At 33.2% G+C, this 23,402-nt stretch overlaps 2 protein-coding genes across 4 annotated transcripts; both read left to right on the forward strand.

Annotated features, from left to right (window-relative positions):
- Nucleotides 1–526: 526 nt before the first annotated feature.
- LOC134685360 (uncharacterized) lies at nucleotides 527–5,160 on the forward strand. 2 transcript variants are annotated; one of them, XM_063545058.1, is made up of 2 exons: nucleotides 527–643; nucleotides 3,863–5,160. In XM_063545058.1, exon 2 carries the CDS (start codon nucleotides 3,880–3,882, stop codon nucleotides 4,963–4,965), a length of 1,086 nt encoding a protein of 361 aa, XP_063401128.1. In that variant the 5' UTR covers nucleotides 527–643; nucleotides 3,863–3,879; the 3' UTR covers nucleotides 4,966–5,160. The 2 variants fall into 2 exon arrangements, with proteins under 2 accessions (XP_063401128.1, XP_063401127.1); XM_063545057.1 differs by having other exon boundaries at nucleotides 633–768.
- A 6,446-nt stretch (nucleotides 5,161–11,606) lies between these two features.
- On the forward strand, nucleotides 11,607–22,798 carry LOC134685362 (uncharacterized). Of its 2 annotated transcripts, none has more exons than XM_063545059.1 (2): nucleotides 11,607–11,766; nucleotides 20,730–22,798. In XM_063545059.1, the coding sequence occupies exon 2, from the start codon at nucleotides 20,746–20,748 to the stop codon at nucleotides 21,766–21,768; it is 1,023 nt and encodes a 340-aa protein (XP_063401129.1). In that variant the 5' UTR covers nucleotides 11,607–11,766; nucleotides 20,730–20,745; the 3' UTR covers nucleotides 21,769–22,798. The 2 variants fall into 2 exon arrangements, with proteins under 2 accessions (XP_063401129.1, XP_063401130.1); XM_063545060.1 differs by lacking the exon at nucleotides 11,607–11,766 and adding an exon at nucleotides 11,797–11,966.
- Nucleotides 22,799–23,402: the final 604 nt, after the last annotated feature.

Consider the following 23,402-nt stretch of genomic DNA (forward strand, 5'->3'; position numbering starts at 1 on the left):
TTACATTGCTCCTCGCTAAGCACAAGCAAAAAAGGGAATACCTCTCTGGAAGAAGTAAAATATAACTCCTTTACTTTCTTCATACTGAATTGCATATTGGAAAGCGTTGACTCTAATCGGAGGATCCATGGGGGTCAGCCCCCCCCCTTTTTATGGACGATCAATGTATTTGAATGGGAACATATAGTTGGAACCCCGCTCCCTTTACTCTGGGTTGGGAACCCTCCTTTTTAAAATGGCTGGTTCCTCCCCTGACTTTACCTACATGGATTTTTATCGAGAACATTAGAAGTTTTAGTAATGCTGTAAAACTTGATGCAAAGCATTATTTTTTACTGTAAAAATCTTGATTTATTTGCCACAAAGTCCTCTTTTTCTATTAAATGCAATGGAACAGTAAAAAAAATGCTTTGCATCAAGTTTCTCCTTGGAATATGTACAAAATGGCCTATCTCTATTATTCATTATATCTGTAGTTTTGATACAATTGAAGTTTGCAAAGTTCGTACAAAAAGGGCTACAGAAGGGTACATAAACCTAATGAAAAACAGTCTCATCGTGTCGCACGTTGTATAGAGTGAATTGGTTTAAATTTCAAAAGTATATCAGGCGCGACTTCATCGATTCGTTTGATCAGAACCAGGTAAATGTCTACACAAAATACATAAAATACAAACAAAACAACGAAAAACCAAGCTGATTCTTGAATTTCATACAACCACACCGGAAGTTTTAAAAAGGCGTTCACAATGTGAAGTCCACCATAATGTAAGTGTGATATTTTTTAACTACAATTATTAAATGTGTAATTAGTCAAACTACCTGTGTCTTTTTTAAGGCACAGAGTATTACCTTTTAGCAAATATGACCGTATTTTCACCCCGAATGAATTTCACTCTGGGTATACACATCCAACTTTTGTGATCTTGAAATACTTTTTTAAGTTCATCAGAACGTTTTTGCAAATTTGGCTGTATTTACACCATAAATTTCACTCTGAGTACGGACAATCATGTGTATCTTTAAGAGGGGGCAAGGGGGGTCCCAATAACAGCAAAACAATGAATTGATTTGGTGAAAAACAGATAACAAAGAATTGAAAAGGGACAATAACAGATATCAGTAAATGAAATATGAAAATAAATCTGTCCACGACCAATCCAGTAGATTAGTCCGAGATTACTCTGACAAAACAGCAGTCGGACGTCAGAGTAATCTCGGACTACAGTACATGACTCGTAGATCTTAGCATGTAACTTGTGGTATGGACCTAGAAAATTGTAATTTGTGTAAACAAGACGTTTCGGTCATTGAGGCAGTTCTGCCTTGGTTGATTTTTTTTCTGTAACTTGTACAATAAGTTTTAGTACTGTATGGATGTTGATTTTTTCTGAACGAAATCACTAGTTTCTGTTTTTGAAATAGGGATATTTTTAATCTAGGGCATTTGAGGGATCAATTTTTAATGATTCAGGTTTTTTTTATTAATTTTTGAAAGTAGTGCAGCCAGTGACACTTTATTATCACGATTATATTTTTATATTTTTTTATTTCTGAAAAGCAATATTTATACTTTACAAGTAATACAAAAAACATTGATGCACAATATATTTTTTTTTATTTAATGACCTCATGATGAAACTAACTTATAAAATACAAAAATACCCAGATCAGATAAGACAGGACAAGTAACTGACACACGCATGCCAGTTATGGTTATTCTGATAATAGAAATTGACTCAAGTGACAATGCTGGTGGACTATCAGTCCCCGAGGGTATCATCAGCTCAGTAGTCAGTATTTCGGTACTGACATGATTTAACAAACTTTACTAAAATTTGTCCGTTTATAAATTTATAAATTATTAAGAAACTAAGGTTTCAACTCCCTCAGGCAAAGTTGGCTTTAGATGAATTTGGCTATTAATTTTAGGTAGTTTTGACATACAGCTTTTCAACGGTTTCGGTACTTATACATCTTCGGATTTCAAATGTTTGGCATTGAGCGTTCCTGATGAAGGTAAATCCAGAAAAGCGCTTCGGACGCAAGAAATTAATAACGTGTTGTTTTCAATATTCTGATAGTATAATAGAGATTGGACCTATTGAAACACCAATCATGCATCTTACGTGAAATTATAGAATATGGAAAATTTGGGTACAGCATTGGAGAAGCTGCAGGATTTTAAATAGGGTATTTGTCGAAAAATTAAACTGAAGGCACATCTTTATTTGTATCAATGGTTTCTGAGCTTCAATTTTCGCCATGTGAAGCAGTTAAAAAGCTTTTTAAAATATGGTGAGTGAAAAGAGAGCTAGGGAATAGCACTGATAATATAAATGCTAAAAGAAAAAGATGTATAGTTTCCAAAGCCATAATTCAGCCCATACCACTTAGGAATGTAAAACAATTCAAAGGAGTAAACTAACTGCCTAATTTATCCACAAAATAGTGAACGGGAAATTTAGTAACACAGTAACAAACTACAACCACTGAATCCAGGCTCCCTCCTGACTTGGAAATAGTCACATACAGAGTGTGCCTGCGTCAATTTAATCATGCTAGTTGGTGTCTCATCCTCCCCTAATCAGGGACAGTGGTGTAATAGTACAACATAAAGATTATTATGTGGTCATTGAATAAAAAATATCTATAGGGTGTACCAATGCTTTTTTATAACAAAATCCATACTATAAGTTATTGTACAAGTAATGAGTGAATTATAATTTGTACAAAATGCTACATGTTCACAGACAACGGAATTTATTACAAAGGATAATAACAATATATACTGGAATGGTCCTTGGTCCAATTGATTTTAATATGTTTATGTGATGTATGTTACTGATATTCTTCTGCACATACAGGGTCACCCAATAATACCAGTAGAAAGACATCAATGATATACATTGTAAGAAGATGTGGTAAGCTTGCCAATGAGACTATTATCCAGTCAAATCACAATTTTCAATTATCTTCAATTTCTACGGAAGATTGGCTTTCAAATGATGCTAACATTCCAATTTTCAATAACAGGTAACAGCAAATAGGTTCTCACAATAACAGATAACAAAATAGATAAAAGTCCTATAACAGCTAACAAAGAATAAGATAATAACAGCTAACAGTAAATATATTTTCAGAATAACAGATAACAAAGAATTAAAATGCATCATAACAGCATAACAGTTAAACCCCTTGCCCCCCTCCTTTAAGGGTCCCCTAAAAAACAAATTATAGGACACTTCATAAACATCTAAACTGTGCCTGTATATTTCAACATATGCTCATTTAACATACTCAACATATACACACTGTGTAAATTGTAAATAAATTTGAATTATATATTTTATATAAATGTGGCCAAACAGGTTTTTTTGATGAACACTAAATTTTCCAAAAAATCTGGAGGCATGCAAGCTGACTTAGGGAGCTACCATTTAATTTTTAGGAGGGGAAAAGGGGGGGGGGGTGTGGCTAGGATGAAATTTGAAGAAAAAAAATAGGCAGGACAGGAGTTTTGAGTAAAAAAAAGGCAGGATGAGACACTTGCAAAAAAAACCGTCAGGACGACAATTTAGGTAAAAAAAAGTCAGGATAAGCTAAAAAAAAAAAAAAAAAAAAAAGGCAGGACCGAACAGAGTGAAAAATAAAAAGGCAGGACAGAGATTACAGCTTAAAAAAATGTAGGACAACATTTTTCATTCTAGCCCCCCCCCCCCCCCCCCCCCCCCCCATAAAAATCAAATGGTATCTCCCTTAACTTGTTTGAAATTTGTATGGACGATACTCATCCTTGACGATTCAACAAAAAAAAAACTATTCAGTTTTTCATTGTTTTACAATTTTCTATTATTTACAGAATATATAAGAAGAGGTATGTTCACCAAGCGGAGACTTCACCTCGTTTGTGGTGGCTTGATAGTAGGGATGGTTCTTTCATGGATAATAATCTCAATGACTGCTACAAGGACATTGCATGATAAAACAGCGTCATCTGTCACGGTTCACGCACTAGACAATAAACTTTTGTCACAGGATAAGTCGACTGCACCGGAAATGCCAGTGTTGTCAGCGACTACAGTGACTACGTACAACTTGTTGGATGACTTGAAATCCATCCGTCAAGACTGTGGCGACCTCTGTAATACATCCAGAAAAGGGTCACCAGGACCGTATTTTGATCATATCAACGCAACAATTAATTGTAATGCAATATTAAGGAATGAATATGTAGACCGTGGTCATGGACTACCTCGTGCACCAAAAACAATGCCAGAGGAACTAAGGAATGAATTTTCTATGAATAACCGTGTTCCACTGAAGTCCTGGTATTTTAATAACCAATATTTAGGTAAAAAAGCAGCGAGTCCTGTATGGACAGAAAAAACTATTGAAGACTGGATAATTTTAGCAAAAGAAGGTAAATTAAAAGGCAATTATGGTGCAGCAGAAACAAATGCTCTACGAGACGGATTAAAACACGCACCGGGTATTGTAAATGGCAGAGTTATGGTAATCGGTTCAGAGATTCCATGGGTCGAGGCATGCGTATTAGAAGCAGGAGCACGTGAAGTAGTGACATTAGAGTATGGCAGTATCATATCTGAACATTCCAAAGTGAAAACTATGATCCCACTGGATTTTCGTATGCGTTATCTTAACAATACTTTAGGAACATTTGATGCCATTGTTTCCTTTAGTTCTTTAGAACACTCGGGATTAGGGAGATATGGGGACGCTTTGAATCCCTGGGGTGATATTATTGCTGTTGCACGCGCATGGTGTGTGACTAAACCTGGCGGTTCACTGACTATAGGTGTGCAGTATGATTATGATCATGAATACCTTAGTTTTAATGCTGCCCGGTGGTATGGTAAAATAAGGTACCCATACTTAACTACAAATTGGAAACAACACTACAGAGGCCATGGCAGTCAACGCGTTCACGTTTTCACGAAATAAAAATTAAAACACGATGACGGACGCCCAGTATCTAATATGGATAATTCTATTTAGATTGTATGTGTTGTCTGTGAGTTGCATGTGATGACAGTTCTATTTTTTATTGTGAATTGTTTGTATGTAAAGTGAAACGCTGCAGAAATGAACAAAAGGTCGTATAAATTAAATCACACTTAAAAGACCACTAGCAATATGACGGACACCAATCATCTAATATGGATAATTCTATTTATATTGTATTTGGTGTCTATGAGTTACGTGCCATTACAGTACTATTTTTATATTGTGAATTGTTTGTATGTGAAGTGAAATCCTGCAGAAATAACAAAAAAAAGTTAAAAGATTATTGCTTGTATACAAAGTATGTATTCTAATAAACATTATTCAACACTACACCAAGCCAATTACCTAGTTAAATTAATACGAATACAAGTAATATGTAGTATACGTGAAAACATAAATGAAACATCAACCTTAACACACAATAAAGCAGAATATATTTTTTTGTGAGACAAGTTCGTGCGTGGATGGTGAAAAAATGACAGGAAATTTAACCGCACCGTAATTGTTTTTGCGGGAAAATATGAATGCCTACTAGTATCCAATCTATAAGAAAAATCGAATTTTCACAGAAGAGTGTCCACCGTGCACTTGCACAGCACTATTATCACAAAAAATATATCTGTACATTAACCTCAGTTTCATGTATAGATATATGATCTTTTTCTGTGACAAGTGCTTTTGACAATCCACAAAAACTTGCGGTCATCCGATGTTCAGTACTTCAGTACTTTGATATTTATTAAATAGTTATAAATGGACTTTTCAATCTAATTGAAATATATCTCTGATTTTATTATAATTAATATGTAGTATAACGAAATCATAGATCTATATTTTAATTAGATTGTGGACTTTTGACATCTTAATTGGGAATTACTTCACTAAATTAACAAACGAGAAGAAAAAAATACATCAAACTACATGATATATCTACCCTAATATTTGAGTATCCTGATTTTTTTGTCGGAATTAAACTTTTTTTCGCAACTCAGTCACCTTCAAAATTTATTTCTAAATGTATGCATAAATAGGAAAATTTGGATAGCGATGATATTAGACTGTAAACACATTTGAATCATAAATTTTAAGGCTAAAAAGTGTTTTAACGGTGAAAAACGAGAACGTCTGAAGTTGTCAAACTGCTTAACACATCTCCCAACACAGGAATTGTTTACAGACAACCCAACATATACTCTCACTACACTTACCAATGAATAAATCGCGTAGTTTTCATATGTCAGTTCTTGCTTCTTTGGATTTTCTTGCTTCTTTGGATTTTCAACCAAAGATAAAGAACTGGATCTCCCTTCATTACAGGATACCCAAATTACATGTGTCCTTACAAAGAACGTAACATGTAACTGGGCTTGCCAAATGCTCAACGAAACCATGCTACATCTTTCCAATGATTAAAATTTATTCAGTTTCTGTGAAACAGCTTAGTCTATGGTCTAATATATTAAAAAAACAGAAATACTCATAAACCGCGAAAACCACTGAACAACAGGTTCCCGACAGATGCTAACAAATATAGTAGGTTTAAACGTTTTAACAGGCGCCAACCTTCATCATAACCTGAACACGGCCGACACTCGGCTAACCGAGAGATAGGTCGGTTAATCTATATTGAGTATGCGGCTATATCGGCGGTGGGTCTGTTAATCGGGTTGGCTAAAGTCTGTTAAGAGTAAAACTCACAATTTAATGTTAAACTCTGTTAAATATACAGATTTTTTGGCATATTATGAGAATCACATCAAAAAAAGAAAAGTGTCTGACAAAATGATATCTATCATAGAACATTTTTCACCATTAAAAAAAATGCATAGCCTGCTCAATTTTAAGTAAAACGAAAAGGCGTCGCGCAAGTATGTGGTTTTTATACTTGTACGCATAGCAATATTTTAGATAAAAGGCCAAAAAACATTTTTAGATATGATTTAAAGGACACAAAGTAGTACTTTGGTTCTAAAAAATCAATTGTCGTTGATAAATATTTCATAATTGTTATATAAGTTGAGTTATACCACATTTTAATGAATATGAGTGGAATACAGTCTGTTAATGGGTTGGACAATTTAAATCGTGTCAGTTAAGAGTTATTTAGCCACGTCAATAGTCTTACTACCTTGAATCTGGAAAACAGTATATCAATATATATGTTCCTGCTTGAATTTATATTTTCATATTAAAAAAAATGAGATGTACTTGTGACGAAAAAATTACAATACGTTGCAACAGTATCCTTATAGAAAGAGCACTTTAAAAAAAATCCATTTTATTAAAAGGGCGTGTCACTTCAAATTAGCGTTATATGAACTGATTGGCCGCTCGAATTCGCATGAATATATTATTTACGCCAAGTTATCAATCAGCCTTATTGTTTTTGGTCTGTTCAAAATCTGTAACATCTATGAATCTGTCATATGTTGCAATGCAGCTGGTTAAATTCCATGCGTTTTCTTTGGAATACTAAGGCTTTTCTACCTCATGAATAGATTACCTTATGCCGGCGTCACACACTGGCGGACAGACCGGCGTGCACCAAACGTACAGAGAAAACGTTATACGTTAGTGGCACGCCATAAGAACGCTTAGCAATCGTTCAAAGCGCGTTGCATAAGTTTCAAGGCTCATGGCCTTCCGTCCAGGAAAATGCACTATTGTAACCATCACACACAAAAAATAACCATTTGAACACGATTACATCCTTCTTAACCATACTTTAGAACTAGTAACATCTGCAAAATATCTCGGCGTACATGTAACCCTACAGTATAACTTAAAATGGAACAATCACTACAACAACATCATATTAAATGCAAATAAATCTCTTGGCTTTCTGAGGCGAAACTTAAAAATTTCTTACCAGTATCTAGTCCCGTGCTTACCAATCAATAGTGAGACCAAAACTTGAATATGCCTGTAGTTTATAGGATCCACACACTGCAGATTATAAAAATAAGCTAGAAATGGTACAGAGGAGTGCGGCCCGATATGTATGTTAAACGAACTACTATGGCCCTCACTCACTGAGCGCCGCCTCAAAACCAGACTTATCATATTCTACAAGGTCATCCATGGACTCATTGCAATCCCATCACTAGTCCTCATACCATCAAATACTAAAACAAGAAAATTACATACTCAAACATTTAGGCAAATATCCACCTCTAAAGACAGCTACAAATGGTCATTCTTTCCGCAAACAATCATCCAATGGAACTTGTTGCCACAAGTTGTGGTAGCAAATAAAACCATTAAAATTCACAGAGATCAGTTGACACCAACTGTTCTCCACAACATAATTTAATTCTATAAATAACAATGTACATATTTTTAATCACTTGTTGTTTTCTTTCATGTAAATATCACCAAGTATTCTACAAATTTAAAGATGAATTTTTGTTCATATTTTTTAACCATACATGCAACAGTTCGTAATCTTCAATATTAATGAAGCTGAAACTATATATCAGAAGAAGAAGAAGAAGAAGTACGTCGAAATACAAAGGTTAAATTGAGAAAGGAAATGGGGAATGTGTCAAAGCGACAACAACCCGACCAGAGAACAGGCAACAGACAAATGGGTCTTCAATGTTGAGAAAAACCCGTAGGCGTCCTTCAGCTGGCCCCTTAAAAAATATGTACTTGTATACTAGAACAGTGATAATGGACGTCGCAATAAACTCCGAGTTATACACACGAAACTAAAATTAAAAATCATATAAGACTGACAAAGGCCAGAGGCTCCTGACTTGGGACAGGCGCAAAATTTCGGAGGGGATGAACATGTTTATGAGATATCAACCCTCCCCTATACTTCTAGCCACTGAAGGAAAGTAAATACGCTTGATGAACGCTACAACCCGAGGAAATTTTTATGCAGCATAAAAAGCATACAACATACGCAAACATACGTTTCTTGAACGCCGGATAAACGCTTAGCCTTAGCCTCTAGTACGCCCAACACACGCTTAAAGCATATCCGCAGCGTAAATTAAGGAATAATTCCTTCATGTCATGCTCTATGCTCATTTTAACATGGGTACGCATTATATTTGTCGATATTTTACACTGAGCGTTAGCGAGGTGTAAATTGTGGTCAAATATAATGCCTTATTCATGTGAAAATGAGCATAGAGCATGACTTGAAGGAATTTTTGCGATTCTAATATGACAAATACAGTATTTTTTTATATAGGTCGAAGCGTACGAAAATACCGTAAAAATGTTTAGCTGTTCCCGTTTCCTCCACGAGGAGTCAGTACATTTACATTTCATATTTGATAAGTTTAAAAAATACGAGCAGGGTAAATATATGTTGTTCGATATAACATGTCATGTATTATAAAAGTTTATGTATGCTACTTGAATGTTTATATTTTAAAGGATAACGATGGAAATAACTTTAATATAAAAATAAATGTGTGCGCATGTGTCAAACATATTTTGTGCTCATTAGAACACGGCTTTGTTTACAAAGCGAAATAATTAAGGACGTCATATTAGAATAATTGTTAACACGCCGGAGCTATACGCTGATGTGTAACGCTGGTATTAGTTGCATTTCCTCAATGCTTTTCAACTTTGTTTTTGGCCTTTTAAACATTTTTTTCGAGCGTCACTGATGAGTTTTTCGTAGACGAAATGCGTGTCTGGCGTAAATATAAGGTGCACATATAAAATTTCAATCCTGGTATCTATTAATGAGGAGTTTATTTCCGGTATGTATTTTCCTTTGTACCGAGTCATCATTTTCATTTTCTGCCGCCTAAGGAAATGTCTGTACCAATTTAGTTCTAAACCGTGGTTCTAAACAAGAAATAGACATTAGGAAGTTTTTTTTATATTAGTGTTGGGTGCTGATTTAATGTGTAACAACAAGACAATTGTATATTCCTGTTAATCACAATACATGTATAATATTAATTCTATTTTTCGAGTAATGATGTATTCCTATAATATCGTAAGTCATTTAGCCGACTCGCAGTTTGCAAACGTGCTTTTTTTCTATCGAGTGACATTCAAGGTGGTGTAGAGAAAGTTTTGTCTATAATATTTGTTTGCATTATAAACATATTTCAGTTCATTTGATAAAAAAAAAACATAACGAAGTTTATCTCTGATTTATGTACTTGTTTTATGTAAATGACAAATTGGAACCATTCATATCAATGAAACAGAATCCACATGATATATGCGACCATTCTTAGATGAAATTAATATTACTTTGATTTTACACTTTTTAAAATCATTTCTATCAATTTTCAGATTCCAATGTCTTATCTTATGTTTCATTGTTCATGTTTTGTTTCCATTTATTCTAGCCACTAATCTTGAGCCTATCTCTTTATTCAGATAACACCACATATAGCAATTAAATAATACTTGCAATGTCATTCATAACTCTTAACAGACCAATTAACAGACCGAGTTTTATACATCCGACCCATTAACAGACCATATTTTTATCAAACATTGATTTATGTCACCAAAATACAGTTTTTCGTGTAGATTTTTCACATATTGATGTTAATATGGTAAACAAACATAATGCCAGTCTTTTTTCGATGTTCAAAAGATTGCATGCCAGCAAACTCAACCAACTTGTCATTTTTGTGTACATTTTGTGTGTGTAAAATGTGTATAAATTTACTGATGAGTAACTTGCCTTTTCATTTTATGGATCGTTTATTGAAGCTAGAAAAAAATGAATTACACCACTGAATTCAGTACTCCAAATCATTTTGTCAGACATGAATTGTTTTTATGATATAAATATAATTAAAAAGTTATAAAATGAAACATAATGACCTTGCACTGGTTTTCACGATAAAACCTGATTAACAGACTTTAGCCAACCCGATTAACAGACCCACCGCCGATATAGCCGCATACTCAATATAGATTAACAGACCTATCTCTCGGTTAGCCGAGTGTCGGCCGTGCTGAAATAGTAGTATAACATTACAACATAGAAAGACGCACTATAGATCACTATAAAATAGTATTTGAAATGGCTTAACTCGTTCAAACAAAAATATAATAACAAAAAACAAGTAAACAAACACTGAAGGAATAAATTTGATCTATGACACAATTTAATTAAAAATACACTGTGTAAAATCAGAGACATATAATGTTATAATTTAGGTTGCACTTTAATATAAAAATATTCATTCATATAGTAAATTAAACCTACATGTAGTAACCTAAACTTGAACGCAGGAAATGTGAAAAAGGGTAAAAAAATATCTCCTATGTTGAAATCAAGCTCGCACTCACTGAAATTTTCTTATGGTGTCGACAGGAAACAAGTTTAACATAGCTATTTCAAATAAAAGTTATATGCACGAAAAATTTATAGCCATCGTTTTTACATCTAAATAATTAATCAGACTACGATACAATTCATTGCATTGTATTTACTCGTATGAATCACTAATTAGAGAATGAAATGTTCTAAAGAAGTTTGTCTTTTGAAAGTTAAATGTCGTAAATATACACCCCGAACATTTTAGGAAACAATAGAAAATAGTGCCGTTCACAGTAAAAATATTATCAGCGTGTCCCACTATGCATTATTAATACCGTAGAATTAGTAGTGGCTTTAATTTCTAAATAATTTGTCATGTGTGACAACATCGACTCAGGTAACACACGTTTAATCATGATTCCAAACAGTTACACCCGAGGAAGCATGTTTATGTCTAATGTTAAATCTACCCGATGAAGGTAAGTATATAGAATTATTAGAGTTATTATTAGTTTATTATAATTAGACAATCGACCAATAACATGATCAAAAATGGCGTTAATGTTGAAGACACGAGTCGTAAATAACCGAGGTAGGCACATGGGATGTGCCATTCATTATTTTCATTATTTTCGTGTATGGGAGACAGTATACTACCCCTAACCCGGCTCGTGCTCATGTAAGTAAAACAATATGTATATGCATTCCTTTTATTGATGTTCATCATAACCATTGAACAAAACTTATTATTTACACCACAAAGTGCAGATAACAAACATGTGCAACTAGGAACAGTTTGAAGGTCCGACAGCACCATCAGTGGAGGACAAAGAGGGGGCACTGTGCTCCCATTTATGGAGCTACATATATGTTTTTTTTTCATAAAGTTTTAACATGTCCCACTCCAAGCATTAAAAAGGATGACCCCGAAACCCCCAATTTCAACAACCTGGTTCCCGCATCTGACCATGTTAGATAAAGGTAAAATTCATTTTGTGTTTCAGAACACTTTTTTGGAGTTTGATGGTCATCTACACCCCTCCCCCACAAACACACACTTATATTCCCTTCCAACCCAATTCACTCAAGTATAGAATGTCTTTGAAGGTGTAAAAATATACGAAGTTGAGTTAGTTCTTTGAGAAGTTCCCCAGAGGTAACCTTTGTATTGTATTGTATCGAGTGACTTGGACAAAAGGGGACTACTAATAAAAGGTGATTTGTATGTAGTCTAACTGAATGCACAGTGTGTCAAAATAACAATTTTAACAATCGTCTGCTGTGTTCAAGAGATTTTCTCAAAATTATTTAGCAAAAATTATAATTTAGAAACCCAAAATGCATTATTGTTTTGGTAAAGTTTATGCGGTACCGCCAGGCATCGAAACAGTTAAAGTTGCACATGCTTGTTTGTAAAAACAGTAAATGTTATGGGGTAAATACCATTATTTTGGTCTGACAACCTTGAATTGTTAAATTATGTTGTCGTTGAAGAAAATAGCATACGCCTTTATCAAATAAAGTGCTGATGGGGGTAGGGGACATGTGAGCATACCATTACATCTTCGATGTCTTTTAATATCAGTATTAATTTTCATCATTACTTATAAACAAATTTCTAGTTAAGTAACAGTAAACTAAAATAAAAAAAAAAAAAAGAAAAAGAATAAAGTACTTAATAATGATATAAAATTGACCTATATGAAAATGAAGAAACAGAACAAATTATTAAAAATAGAGATATATAATAAGACATGAGAAAATTTTCTTTACCAATCATGGACAGTTGTCAGACAACTTAGTCGTACGATACATACAAATTAAAGTACAATTAAGAATTGAATGCTTCTTTTTGTAAATTTATTGGGGTGTAAAAGCGTTGACCGAAGTACATTTTGTATGAAGCGCTTCATTCTAAAAATGTACGCACGGTCAACGCTTTTACAACCCTACAAAGTTACAAAAAGAAGCATTCAATACTTATAATTACATTTTTTTTAGCTAGGATTATAAAAGCAATTGCTCACGAAATAACATGTGATGTGCAATTAGCCAATCAGAATAACGTATTATAATGAAACATACATCTAATGTAATTATAACAATATAAAGTGAGGTAAAATTAAAACAAAAATGTCTATGATTGAAGATATTAAAAGGAAATAATAAAACAAGTAACATGAAACTACTGTAACACATTTATAATAGTTCCATATTCAGTAGTAGTTCTCCGTACTTGTCTGCTAAAAGCTCATTATAACTATGCGATGTCCTTATTTGTATACTAAGCCGACTCTAAATAAAACCTGTGCAATCATTATTATTCATTATGTATGCATAACGGGGAGAAACTTTACCTATCTAATTAAAATATAGTTCTCGCATTTCTTTATACTCCTTTATATACGAGCATGGACGTTTTAATTATTGATACATCATCACAATGTGCAAAGTGTCATCAAGGGGTGTATGTTACAATCAGCTACAAATAGTATAATGCTTAACACCAATAGTTGGTTTCCTCATGACTAAAGTACAACAGCAAGGGGGGTTTGTCATTATCACTCGGGCAAGATTTTGCAAGGGACGATGCTCTGCAACTCACTAATAGAAAATCATTAGGTCTAAGTAAAGAATTAAGAGAGGGATGTTAATTTTATATCTTTGAGATCTAACCACAAATCCAATGAGGATAGTTGTGCTTTGTAAATCCCATGTAAAACATTCTCGTCTTCATTATTCATTAACAATATCAGTTTTTTTTAAGGGATTCTTAAGTTTAATAAATGTGCAACAATTGTCTTTGACTTGTACACACAATTTGCTTTATACTTTAAGACATGTTTTTAATGATACACAGTTTATTACCATTCCAATATTTAGTGGTCTTAGTTTAATGTCTTTGAAGTCAACCAATCAGACATGTATACCACCAATGCTTTCACCCTATGAGTCTTTGGTAAATTGGCATGTTTCAAAAAAACTTGTCACTAATTTACCTTTACCTTAAGGAGGTAGACCTAGGTGAAGGGAAATAACTCTTAAAATCATCAGAACGTTTGTGTCAACCATTTTCATAAATATATTATAAGCTTCTAGGTTACATAGATTATTTTCAATCTGTATCAGGTAAATGCTTAACATACATTGATGAAACGTGACTTTTACAAACACATAACTGATTTAAAGAGTTATCTCCCTGAACCAAGGTCTTCCACCTTAAATAAAGAAACACTTGACATGTATAAAGTTTCATTGTCTTGTTCTACAGTGAACATATAACTTAATTTCATTCAACCTTTCATTTTAAATCAGAAAATAACTTTCATCAGTATTCATTACACAGCCAATTTTGGTCTCCCCCGATTAGAATTTCAAAACTATCTTGTTTGGCATATCATCTAATGAACTCAATTTCCCGAAAAATAGAATATCCTAAACACATGGAAAATAATTTAAATGATTAATAATAAGGATTTTTATAACTTAATAATTAAAGTAATAGTTTTTATTGTAACTATTATTGTGTCACATACTGATTGTACATTATACAATGACATAATAAAAAAATACATTAAAACAATCAAGATTCAGCCATTCAGATTATAAAAAAGAAGATGCGGTATGATTGCTAATAAGACAACTCTCCATAAGAGACCAAATGACACATAAAAATAAAAACCATGTGTCGCCGTACGGCCTTAAATAATGAACAAATCCCATACCCTATACTAGTAGTCAGCTATAAACGGCAACGAAATGACAAATGTAAAACAATTCAAACGAGAAAACTAACCGCCTTATTTATGTACAAAAATGAACGCAAATCAAATATGTAAGACATCAGCAAACGACTTGGGGCAGGCGAATAGTATATAAGTTGGCTTATGAGACATATATTTACAAAATATTTCACATTTATATATATGAACACAACATTTCCTAAAATTTTTTGAGATAAATCTAAATGTAATCTTAAGTTGACGGAATTCAGTGCAGTTTTTAGTTCGAGTGCTAAGTAAATAGTTTTTATTTGAACTGAAATATGGCGAATTACAAACCAGTATGAAATAGCAAATATGGTTTATTTAAAAAAAACTAGAAGATCAAACAGATTTAAATGTTTATTGTACGAAGTTCATAGGACAAAACGTTTATGTTTCCTTTGTGCTTGTATTTACTTTTTAAAGGCCTCATACAAAAAACCATAACAAATCAATATAACTGTTAACAAAATAACTAAAAAAAGTCTCTAAGACTTGAGGTACATGTGATTTTAAGGTAAGCTATATACATATTAATATTTCAAAAAAGAATCATTTGTGTACAAAAGTATAGTCGGAAACTTAATTTAGAGTTGCCGCTTGATATAAATACAAATTTGTAACAGGTGAAAAGAATATTCCACCCCATACCTGCCAACTGGCACTATTTGCGGGGGATTTCCCCCATTGAGGCTCCCAAATTGAAGTTTTGAAAGAGCAATTGTGTCCTAAATTTAAACAAAACAAATAATTTTACAATGACATTAGGCTTATAAAAGTATGAAGAAGCTAAAAAACAACATTAAAATGTATTTGCAGGCCCCTTTGAAGTTTTTTTAGGATTATGTCAGCCATCTTGAATGCAAACCCCCCATGGGCATTTCGAAAAGTTGGCAGGTATACATCCCCAACCCCGAAAATTGGGGTTAGGGTGAATTATCCAATTCTACAAATTCTTGTAGTTTATTGATAAAACGCACCTGGAGTTGATGACGTTTTATCCATTTTTAAGGCAAAAATACATCACGTTTTATTTTTGGAGTTATTTCCCCTGACATTTCTTTTCACTGATATTTTGCAAACATCTCAAATATTGTAGGAGGTAGCCTTATTAAAAAAAATAATCTTAAAACGACCAGTAAAACACGATCTTTCTATCTTGATAATTTCATAAAATATGGAGTAAGTGCCACTTAAATTTCCTTTTCTCTCAGTTGAAGCAGCTTTTGTTTTTGTGTGGAAACTATTGGAGTTATATTTAAAATATAACTAAATGATGACCAACATGACAAAAACTCCGGGGCACAACTCTACCGAAATTATTTTGTATTAATATATTATATGTGTAAGGCCGTGTTCACATTGACCTAAACTCGGTGTTATGTTATAGATAATGCATATTTGAAGGTTTTTCTTGTCGTAGAACACACCGAGGGGTGTCAGGATTGATCAAATGAAAGACCGACCGGAGGGAGGTCTTTCTTTGAACAATCATGACACCCCAAGGTGTGTTCTACGACAAGAAAAACCTTCAAATATGCATTATCTGACTTATATACCGTCAAAAAATATTAATTTTATAAAGATTTGTAAAATTTAGTATCCTATTTTACCAACAACACTAAAGTGGGATATTCCTTTCTAATGCGTTCAGGTTTTAATACGCCTTGCGGCTCATTTGAAATGTGAAATAAAACTCACTAAATAATTAAGATATAAACCTTTTAAAAATTGTTATCCATGCACAATAAAAATATCACTGTAACTGCATGAAGTAAGACACAAATGTATTGTTACCATCCGATAACGGTGTATGAAAAATACAAGACACATTGTAAGTTATTTATTCACGGTATCAATTAGCTTATCGAAAAGGGGGAGGGGTAAGTTTTTTTTTTCTATTTGTTGTGTTATTTCTATCGCGGATGAAACTGGTTATTTTTTAAACAATTTTACTTGAATCGAATGAAAAATTCAGAAAGATTGTCATTTGAATAGCAATACATTTTATTAGAAGATAATCAGGATATAATTATATACTCTCCGCACTCGACCCTTTTGTGAGTTACTTTTGTGTTATTCAATAGAATATAAGGTTATCTAATTAGTTAATCATTTGATAGAGTAAAAGTTATTCAAAAATTTTAAAAAGTTAAGAACTGACACGAACACGAATATAAATACATGTAGGTCACAGTATGATTTCCTATTCAGTGTGTATCGTTCTGAACATGCATGAAATATTTGCCACTGGACGTAAAGCAAGCAACCAAAAATCAATCAACCTATTCATTTTGACTCAATAAGATTTTCAAAATCTTACACACGAATATGTTAAATCTGGATTTATTTTATGAAAGTCTACATTGAAATTCATCTGACATATATGATAATATTTCTTTATTGTAGCGATAAAGCAACAACACTTCACGTTATTTGTTTCTAAAATTAAATTCGCGGACTACTAAAAATAAATTTCAAAATCGGCAATAAAAAACTATTAGACGAATAAAGTTTTGAAGTAAATCATAGATTGCATGTTTATCAAGGAAAATAATGACCTTACACAGGTCATTATTTTATGCCTTGGAGCATATACCATTGAAACATGGTATCGTCCGGGTTGATTCTGAAAAAGAATGACCTGACGTTCTGAAAGAAAATAACTCCATATAGGTATATAAGTTAGTGTAACTCACACATAAACTAAACATAATTACGTTCCCATTGATAAAACTCAATGTTTACATGTAGTTTAAATCATGTTTTGCCTACATGCAGTCGATAGTCGATGTAGGCCTTGTGTAGGTTCAGTGTACACAAAACTAGGCTTTCCGAACTGTAATTTTCCATTTATACGTAAAAAAAGAAACGATTTTTATATAAAATTGATACTTATAACACTTATTAATAAAGTCCTTTACAGAAATATTTGTCTAAACTTGATATATTTATTTGTTATAAAACACTTTACGTAGCCTTATTAGCCCCTTATCAAGACTCATCCATCATCTTTGCCGAACACATAATTTATTAGAAAAGGTCTTCCCATATCGACTGGACGTACACACTTGACAGAAATATTTGCCACTGGTATTTTTTCAAACAACGATTCACTCATTAATGCATTACTGAAAAAGGGTGAGGTTACTTGTTTGTTTGTGTAGAATCTCAGATCCGTTAAAATACAATTAGAAATAAAAAAAAAATATCACCCTCTTCTTTTGCCAAAGAAAAACTTGTAGAAAAAATATCATTTGAAACAAACAGAAAAGATAGAAATGTACTGATCCTTTAAATCGCAATTCTTTTTCTCTGTCTATAAGCAAGCTGATGCAGCCTTTTTTTTAATGCGTAGTCGAGACATCTTTAAACTACTGCAAATCATCCAGAATTACTTTCTTAAAGGAGCAACCACTCTACTTTAAAAACAAAGGGGGGGGTCTGAGTCCGAATTTTTTCTCGCGCGAAAGTTAATATTCATTTCGATGATAGCAATTCAATATTTAACACTATAATGTATGGGGAAACTTTGGATTCAGAATATTTTTTCATTCTAATCATCTGTATGACCCAATTTTTTTTAAATCAAATTGTGGAAAAATCCATCCCCCTTTTTTTTAAAGTCAAATGGTCGTTCCCTTACTGATAGAAAAGTTGTTTGAAAGTTTGAATTCGGTTTCTACGTAATGAACATTTAAATGACATATAGTTTACAAGTGTGAACAAATCTTATGTACAGGTAACTAAACAAGGTGTATAGATGTGGACAAATCTTATGTGAAACTAGTGTGCAGTTCATTAAACCAAATGTAAACATGTTTACTGTACACGGCGTTTGGTGTGAACACGGCCTAATATTGATAATGAATAATTTGTACTTTTAGTCAATAACATAGTACACATACATATCTTAAGGTTAGGATTGAGATTAAGTGGTATAACGACACAAAATAAGAACACACTATAAAAATGAAGATGGAATTGTTATAATTCGGCTGATCTGTGACAATTTCATCTTCATGCCTTATATATCATGTACTGTATTACGACGCTAGATTAAAACTGACGAGGAAAGGTAACACCCGGCCACAGAGAGCTTTATTATTTGTTAAGCCTATGTGGTCGTGTGGTCTAGCGCCAAATATCGATAAATCTCTCCAGCATCCTCCACTAATAAAAACTGGTCGAAATAGCCCAGAGTGCTGTAAGTGGCGTCAAAAATCAAAAATCAATCATTGAATCATCTAAAACAGAATGGAAGAAGTAACAAAAAAAAATTAATTTTAAAAGTGCAATAACTCAATAAGAATTCTACCAACAATTTTTGCTAGCTTTTTTAGCTCACCTGGCTCAAAGGACTTTTACAAAAATCTTCTCCTCTGAAACTACTGGGCCAAATTTTTACAGACTTCATTGCGGTATCTAGTTTTAAAAATGTGTATGGCCGCCATGGCTAAAAATAGAACATAGGGGTAAAATGCAAAGCATTTAGATCAATTCTGTCTCAGGGTTAAATTGTTTATCAGGTCAAGGTCTATCTGCTCATAAATTTTCAGATAAATCGGACAACCCGTTGTTGGGTTGCTGCCCCTAAATTGGTAATTTTAAGGAAATTTTGCTGTTTTTGGTAATTATCTTGAATACTATTATAGATAGAGATAAACTGTGAACAACAATAATGTTCGGCAAAGTAAGATTTACAAATAAGTCAACATGACCGAAACGGAGTTATTGCCCTTTGTAGTCAATTTTTAACCATTTTTCGTAAATCTTAGTAATCTTTTACAAAAATCTTCTACCCTGAAACTACTGGGCTAAATTAATCCAAACTTAGCCTAAATCATCATTGGGGTAACTAGTTTAAAAAATGTGTCCGGTGACCCGGTCATCCAACCAAGATGGCCACCACGGCTAAAAATAGAACATAGGGGTAAAATGCAGTTTTTGGCTTATAACTAAAAAACCAAAGCATTTAGAGCAATTCTGACTGGAATAAAATTGTTTATCAGGTCAGGATATATCTGCCCTTCAATTTTCAGGTGAATCGGACAACCTGCTGTTCGAACTTGGTACACTGCCCCTAAATTGGTAATTTTAAGGAAATTTTGCTGTTTTTTGTTATTATCTTGAATACTATTATAGATAGAGATAACCTGTAAACTGCAATAATGTTTAGAAAAGTAAGATTTACAAATAATTCAGCATGACTGAAATGGTCAATTGACCCCCTAAGGAGTTATTGTCCTTTATAGTCAATTTTTAACAATTTTCATAAAATTTGTAAAATTCCCACTGTAACTACTTGGTCAAGTTCACTATAGATAGAGATGAATGTAAGCAGCAAGAATGTTCAGTAAAGTAAGATCTACAAACCATCACCATCACCAAAGCACAATTTTGTCATGAATCTATATGCTTCTTTTGTTTAATATTCACATATACTAAGGTGAGCGACACATGCTCTTTAGAGCCTCCAGTTTGTAGATCTAATTTTGTTGTTCATTTTTGATTTGACTTTTTCTCTCCATTAGTTTTTTTGCTTTCAAATTAAAACCCAAAAAAACCTGAAAATTGTAACAACTTAAAAAAAAACCTGGAAAATTCTAAAAAAAAAAAAAAAAGATTAGATGCACCGAACAATTGTCATGTAATGTATTTCTTCTTTTTTTTTACAGACTATAAAGAAGAGGCATGATCACCAAAAAGAGACTTTTCGTTGGTTCTATGTTATTTATAGGCTTCCTTGTCTTATGGAGTGTGAAACACGGAAATATTATAACGACAATGATGGACCAAGCAAACATGGCAATACATTCTTTTACAATGCCTGCACCGGGACAGTATAATTTGTCCAATGAATTGAACTCAGTTCTTCAAGCCTGTGGACAACTTTGTAATACATCAAGAAAAGGATTACCAGGACCGTATTTTGATCATATACTTGCCCCAATAGATTGTAATGCAATCTTAAAGAATGAATATGTAGATCGGGGCCACGGACTACCTCTCGCACCGGCAACAATTCCAATAGAACTTATGAATGAATATTCAATGAATAATCGTATTCCAGTGCGGTATTGGCACTTAAACAGCCAATATTTAGGTAAAAAAGCGTCAAGTCCTGTGTGGACAGTAAAAGCTATCGAAGACTTGATCATTGAAGCTAAAGAAGGGAAACTAAAAGGAAATTACGGTGAAGAAGAAACAAATGCTCTTAGAGATGGATTAAAACATGCACCAGGGGTTAAAGACGGCAGAGTTATGGTAATAGGTTCAGAATTCCCATGGGTCGAGGCATGCGTACTTGAAGCAGGAGCACGTGAAGTTGTGACATTAGAGTATGGCAGTATCATATCTGAACATCCAAAAGTGAAAACTATGATCCCACTGGATTTTCGTATGCGTTATCTTAACAATACTTTAGGAACATTTGATGCCATTGTTTCGTTCAGTTCCTTAGAACACTCGGGATTAGGGAGATATGGGGACGCTTTGAATCCCTGGGGTGATATTATTGCTGTTGCACGCGCCTGGTGTGTGACTAAACCTGGAGGTTCACTAACTATAGGTGTGCAGTATGATTATAATCATGAGTATCTCCATTTTAATGCTGACAGAGTGTATGGTAAAAAAAGATATCCATATTTAACTTCAAATTGGAAACAATTCTACAGGGGAATAGGCAAACAACGCGTCCATGTTTTCACGAAATAACAATAAAATCTTGTTTTCGACAGTATCCACATTTTCAGACGACGAGAATGTTTTAAGGAAGAGAGTTACATTTTTACATGAAATGGGTAATTTGAATTGGAATCAGTTGTCTCCGGGTTCGTCAGCTTTTAATGGTCAGGTGCCGAATTAGATTGTTTACAAATATTACTTTTATCAGTTGAAAGAAGAAGACGTTAGCAGATGAAATTGAAGCAAGCACAACTTTGACAAACAAAGAAACATATATTTATATTTTGTATTCAACCACGGTCCAAATAATGTGAATGTTAACAACCATACGAACTTCAATAATGAGCAAAACCCATACCATATGATCATAATTTTTTATGTAGTTATGTTTTACTTTATCAAACACAAAATAAAGGTTAGAACTGATAAAATAATATTCAAAGATCGTATTTTATAATAACTGAGGTGAGTAGCTTTAAGAATTAGTTTATTTTGATCGAGGATCAATCAGTATTGACTGTATCTAAATTATGAACTCTATAAACAACATCACCGTAGTCAGTAGAATACGAGGCCCCGTTTTTTATGAGAATTCTACGGGATCTTTGTAGAAGACGTAATTAAAGTTTTAAGTTATCAATACAAACGAAATCCATGACTTGATAACCATTGAAGGGGTTGCTCTAAAGAAATGAGCATGTTTTACACTTTATTGTAATTCTGTTGGTAATCTTTTTATTATAAAGGATATATTTTTTAAAGAGCAGTTTAATATGTTTGATATGATAAGTATTATTTTTGACAATCGAGACCTTACGATGTAGACTATTATAACAGATCTGCTTTCAACATCAAATGTTTTCAGATGTCAGCAACATTAAACATATGGAAACAAGGAGCTCTTTTAAAGATTGCACTCCTTGTCGACTGGCAGTGGTCATAGCAGATTGCGTTTGGCTTTGATCATTTATTATCCATATGTTGTACCATATCAAACAAAAAACATTGTCAACTTTTTTATACTGTAAGATTTGATAAATAAATATTTTTGAAGAAGAAAGTATCAGTCTCGTGAATGACTTCCATTTTTCAGAAAAGTTATTTATTCCAGATAAAAGTGCTGTACATTGAAAATCGACGAAGATATTTGCCACATATAAAAGTTATGAACAGCGGTCAACTGAAGAATTAAACATACTTCGTGTTGTATATATTCATTATATAGACATAAATAAGGAGTTGTGGCATGATTGGAACCGTAACAGCTCTCCACCAGAGATCGACTGAAGTGGATATAAGCAATTAACGGCAACTGTAAGGCCTACAACGACGAAAAGAGTAAAATAGCAACAACAACAAAATCGAACTGAAAAATTTGAAACGGAAATCCCTTGTCAAATGACAAACTTAAAGTCAAAAACTCAAAACACATTAAACGAATAATTTACTATGGTGTAGGCATTTCTTCATCTATGTTGAAAATGCTGAATACAACTGGTTTTTTATAGCTAGCTAACACTCTCACTATCCCACACCGTATAGTCTGCTATAAAAGCCTTGACATGAAAAAAACTAATTTATATCATTACAATTTACAAAAATAAAATTAAAAAAATGACCGACAACCAACAACTGAACTACAGGCTCCTGACGTGGCACGTGTA

The sequence above is a fragment of the Mytilus trossulus genome, chromosome 9 (genome assembly GCF_036588685.1).
Source record: "Mytilus trossulus isolate FHL-02 chromosome 9, PNRI_Mtr1.1.1.hap1, whole genome shotgun sequence".
NCBI lineage: Eukaryota > Metazoa > Mollusca > Bivalvia > Mytilida > Mytilidae > Mytilus > Mytilus trossulus.

What these genes read in the sequence shown, in the direction of transcription:
- LOC134685360 (XM_063545058.1), top strand. Translation starts at nt 3,880, where the DNA reads ATGTTCACCAAGCGGAGACTTCACCTCGTTTGTGGTGGCTTGATAGTA.
- LOC134685362 (XM_063545059.1), top strand. Translation starts at nt 20,746, where the DNA reads ATGATCACCAAAAAGAGACTTTTCGTTGGTTCTATGTTATTTATAGGC.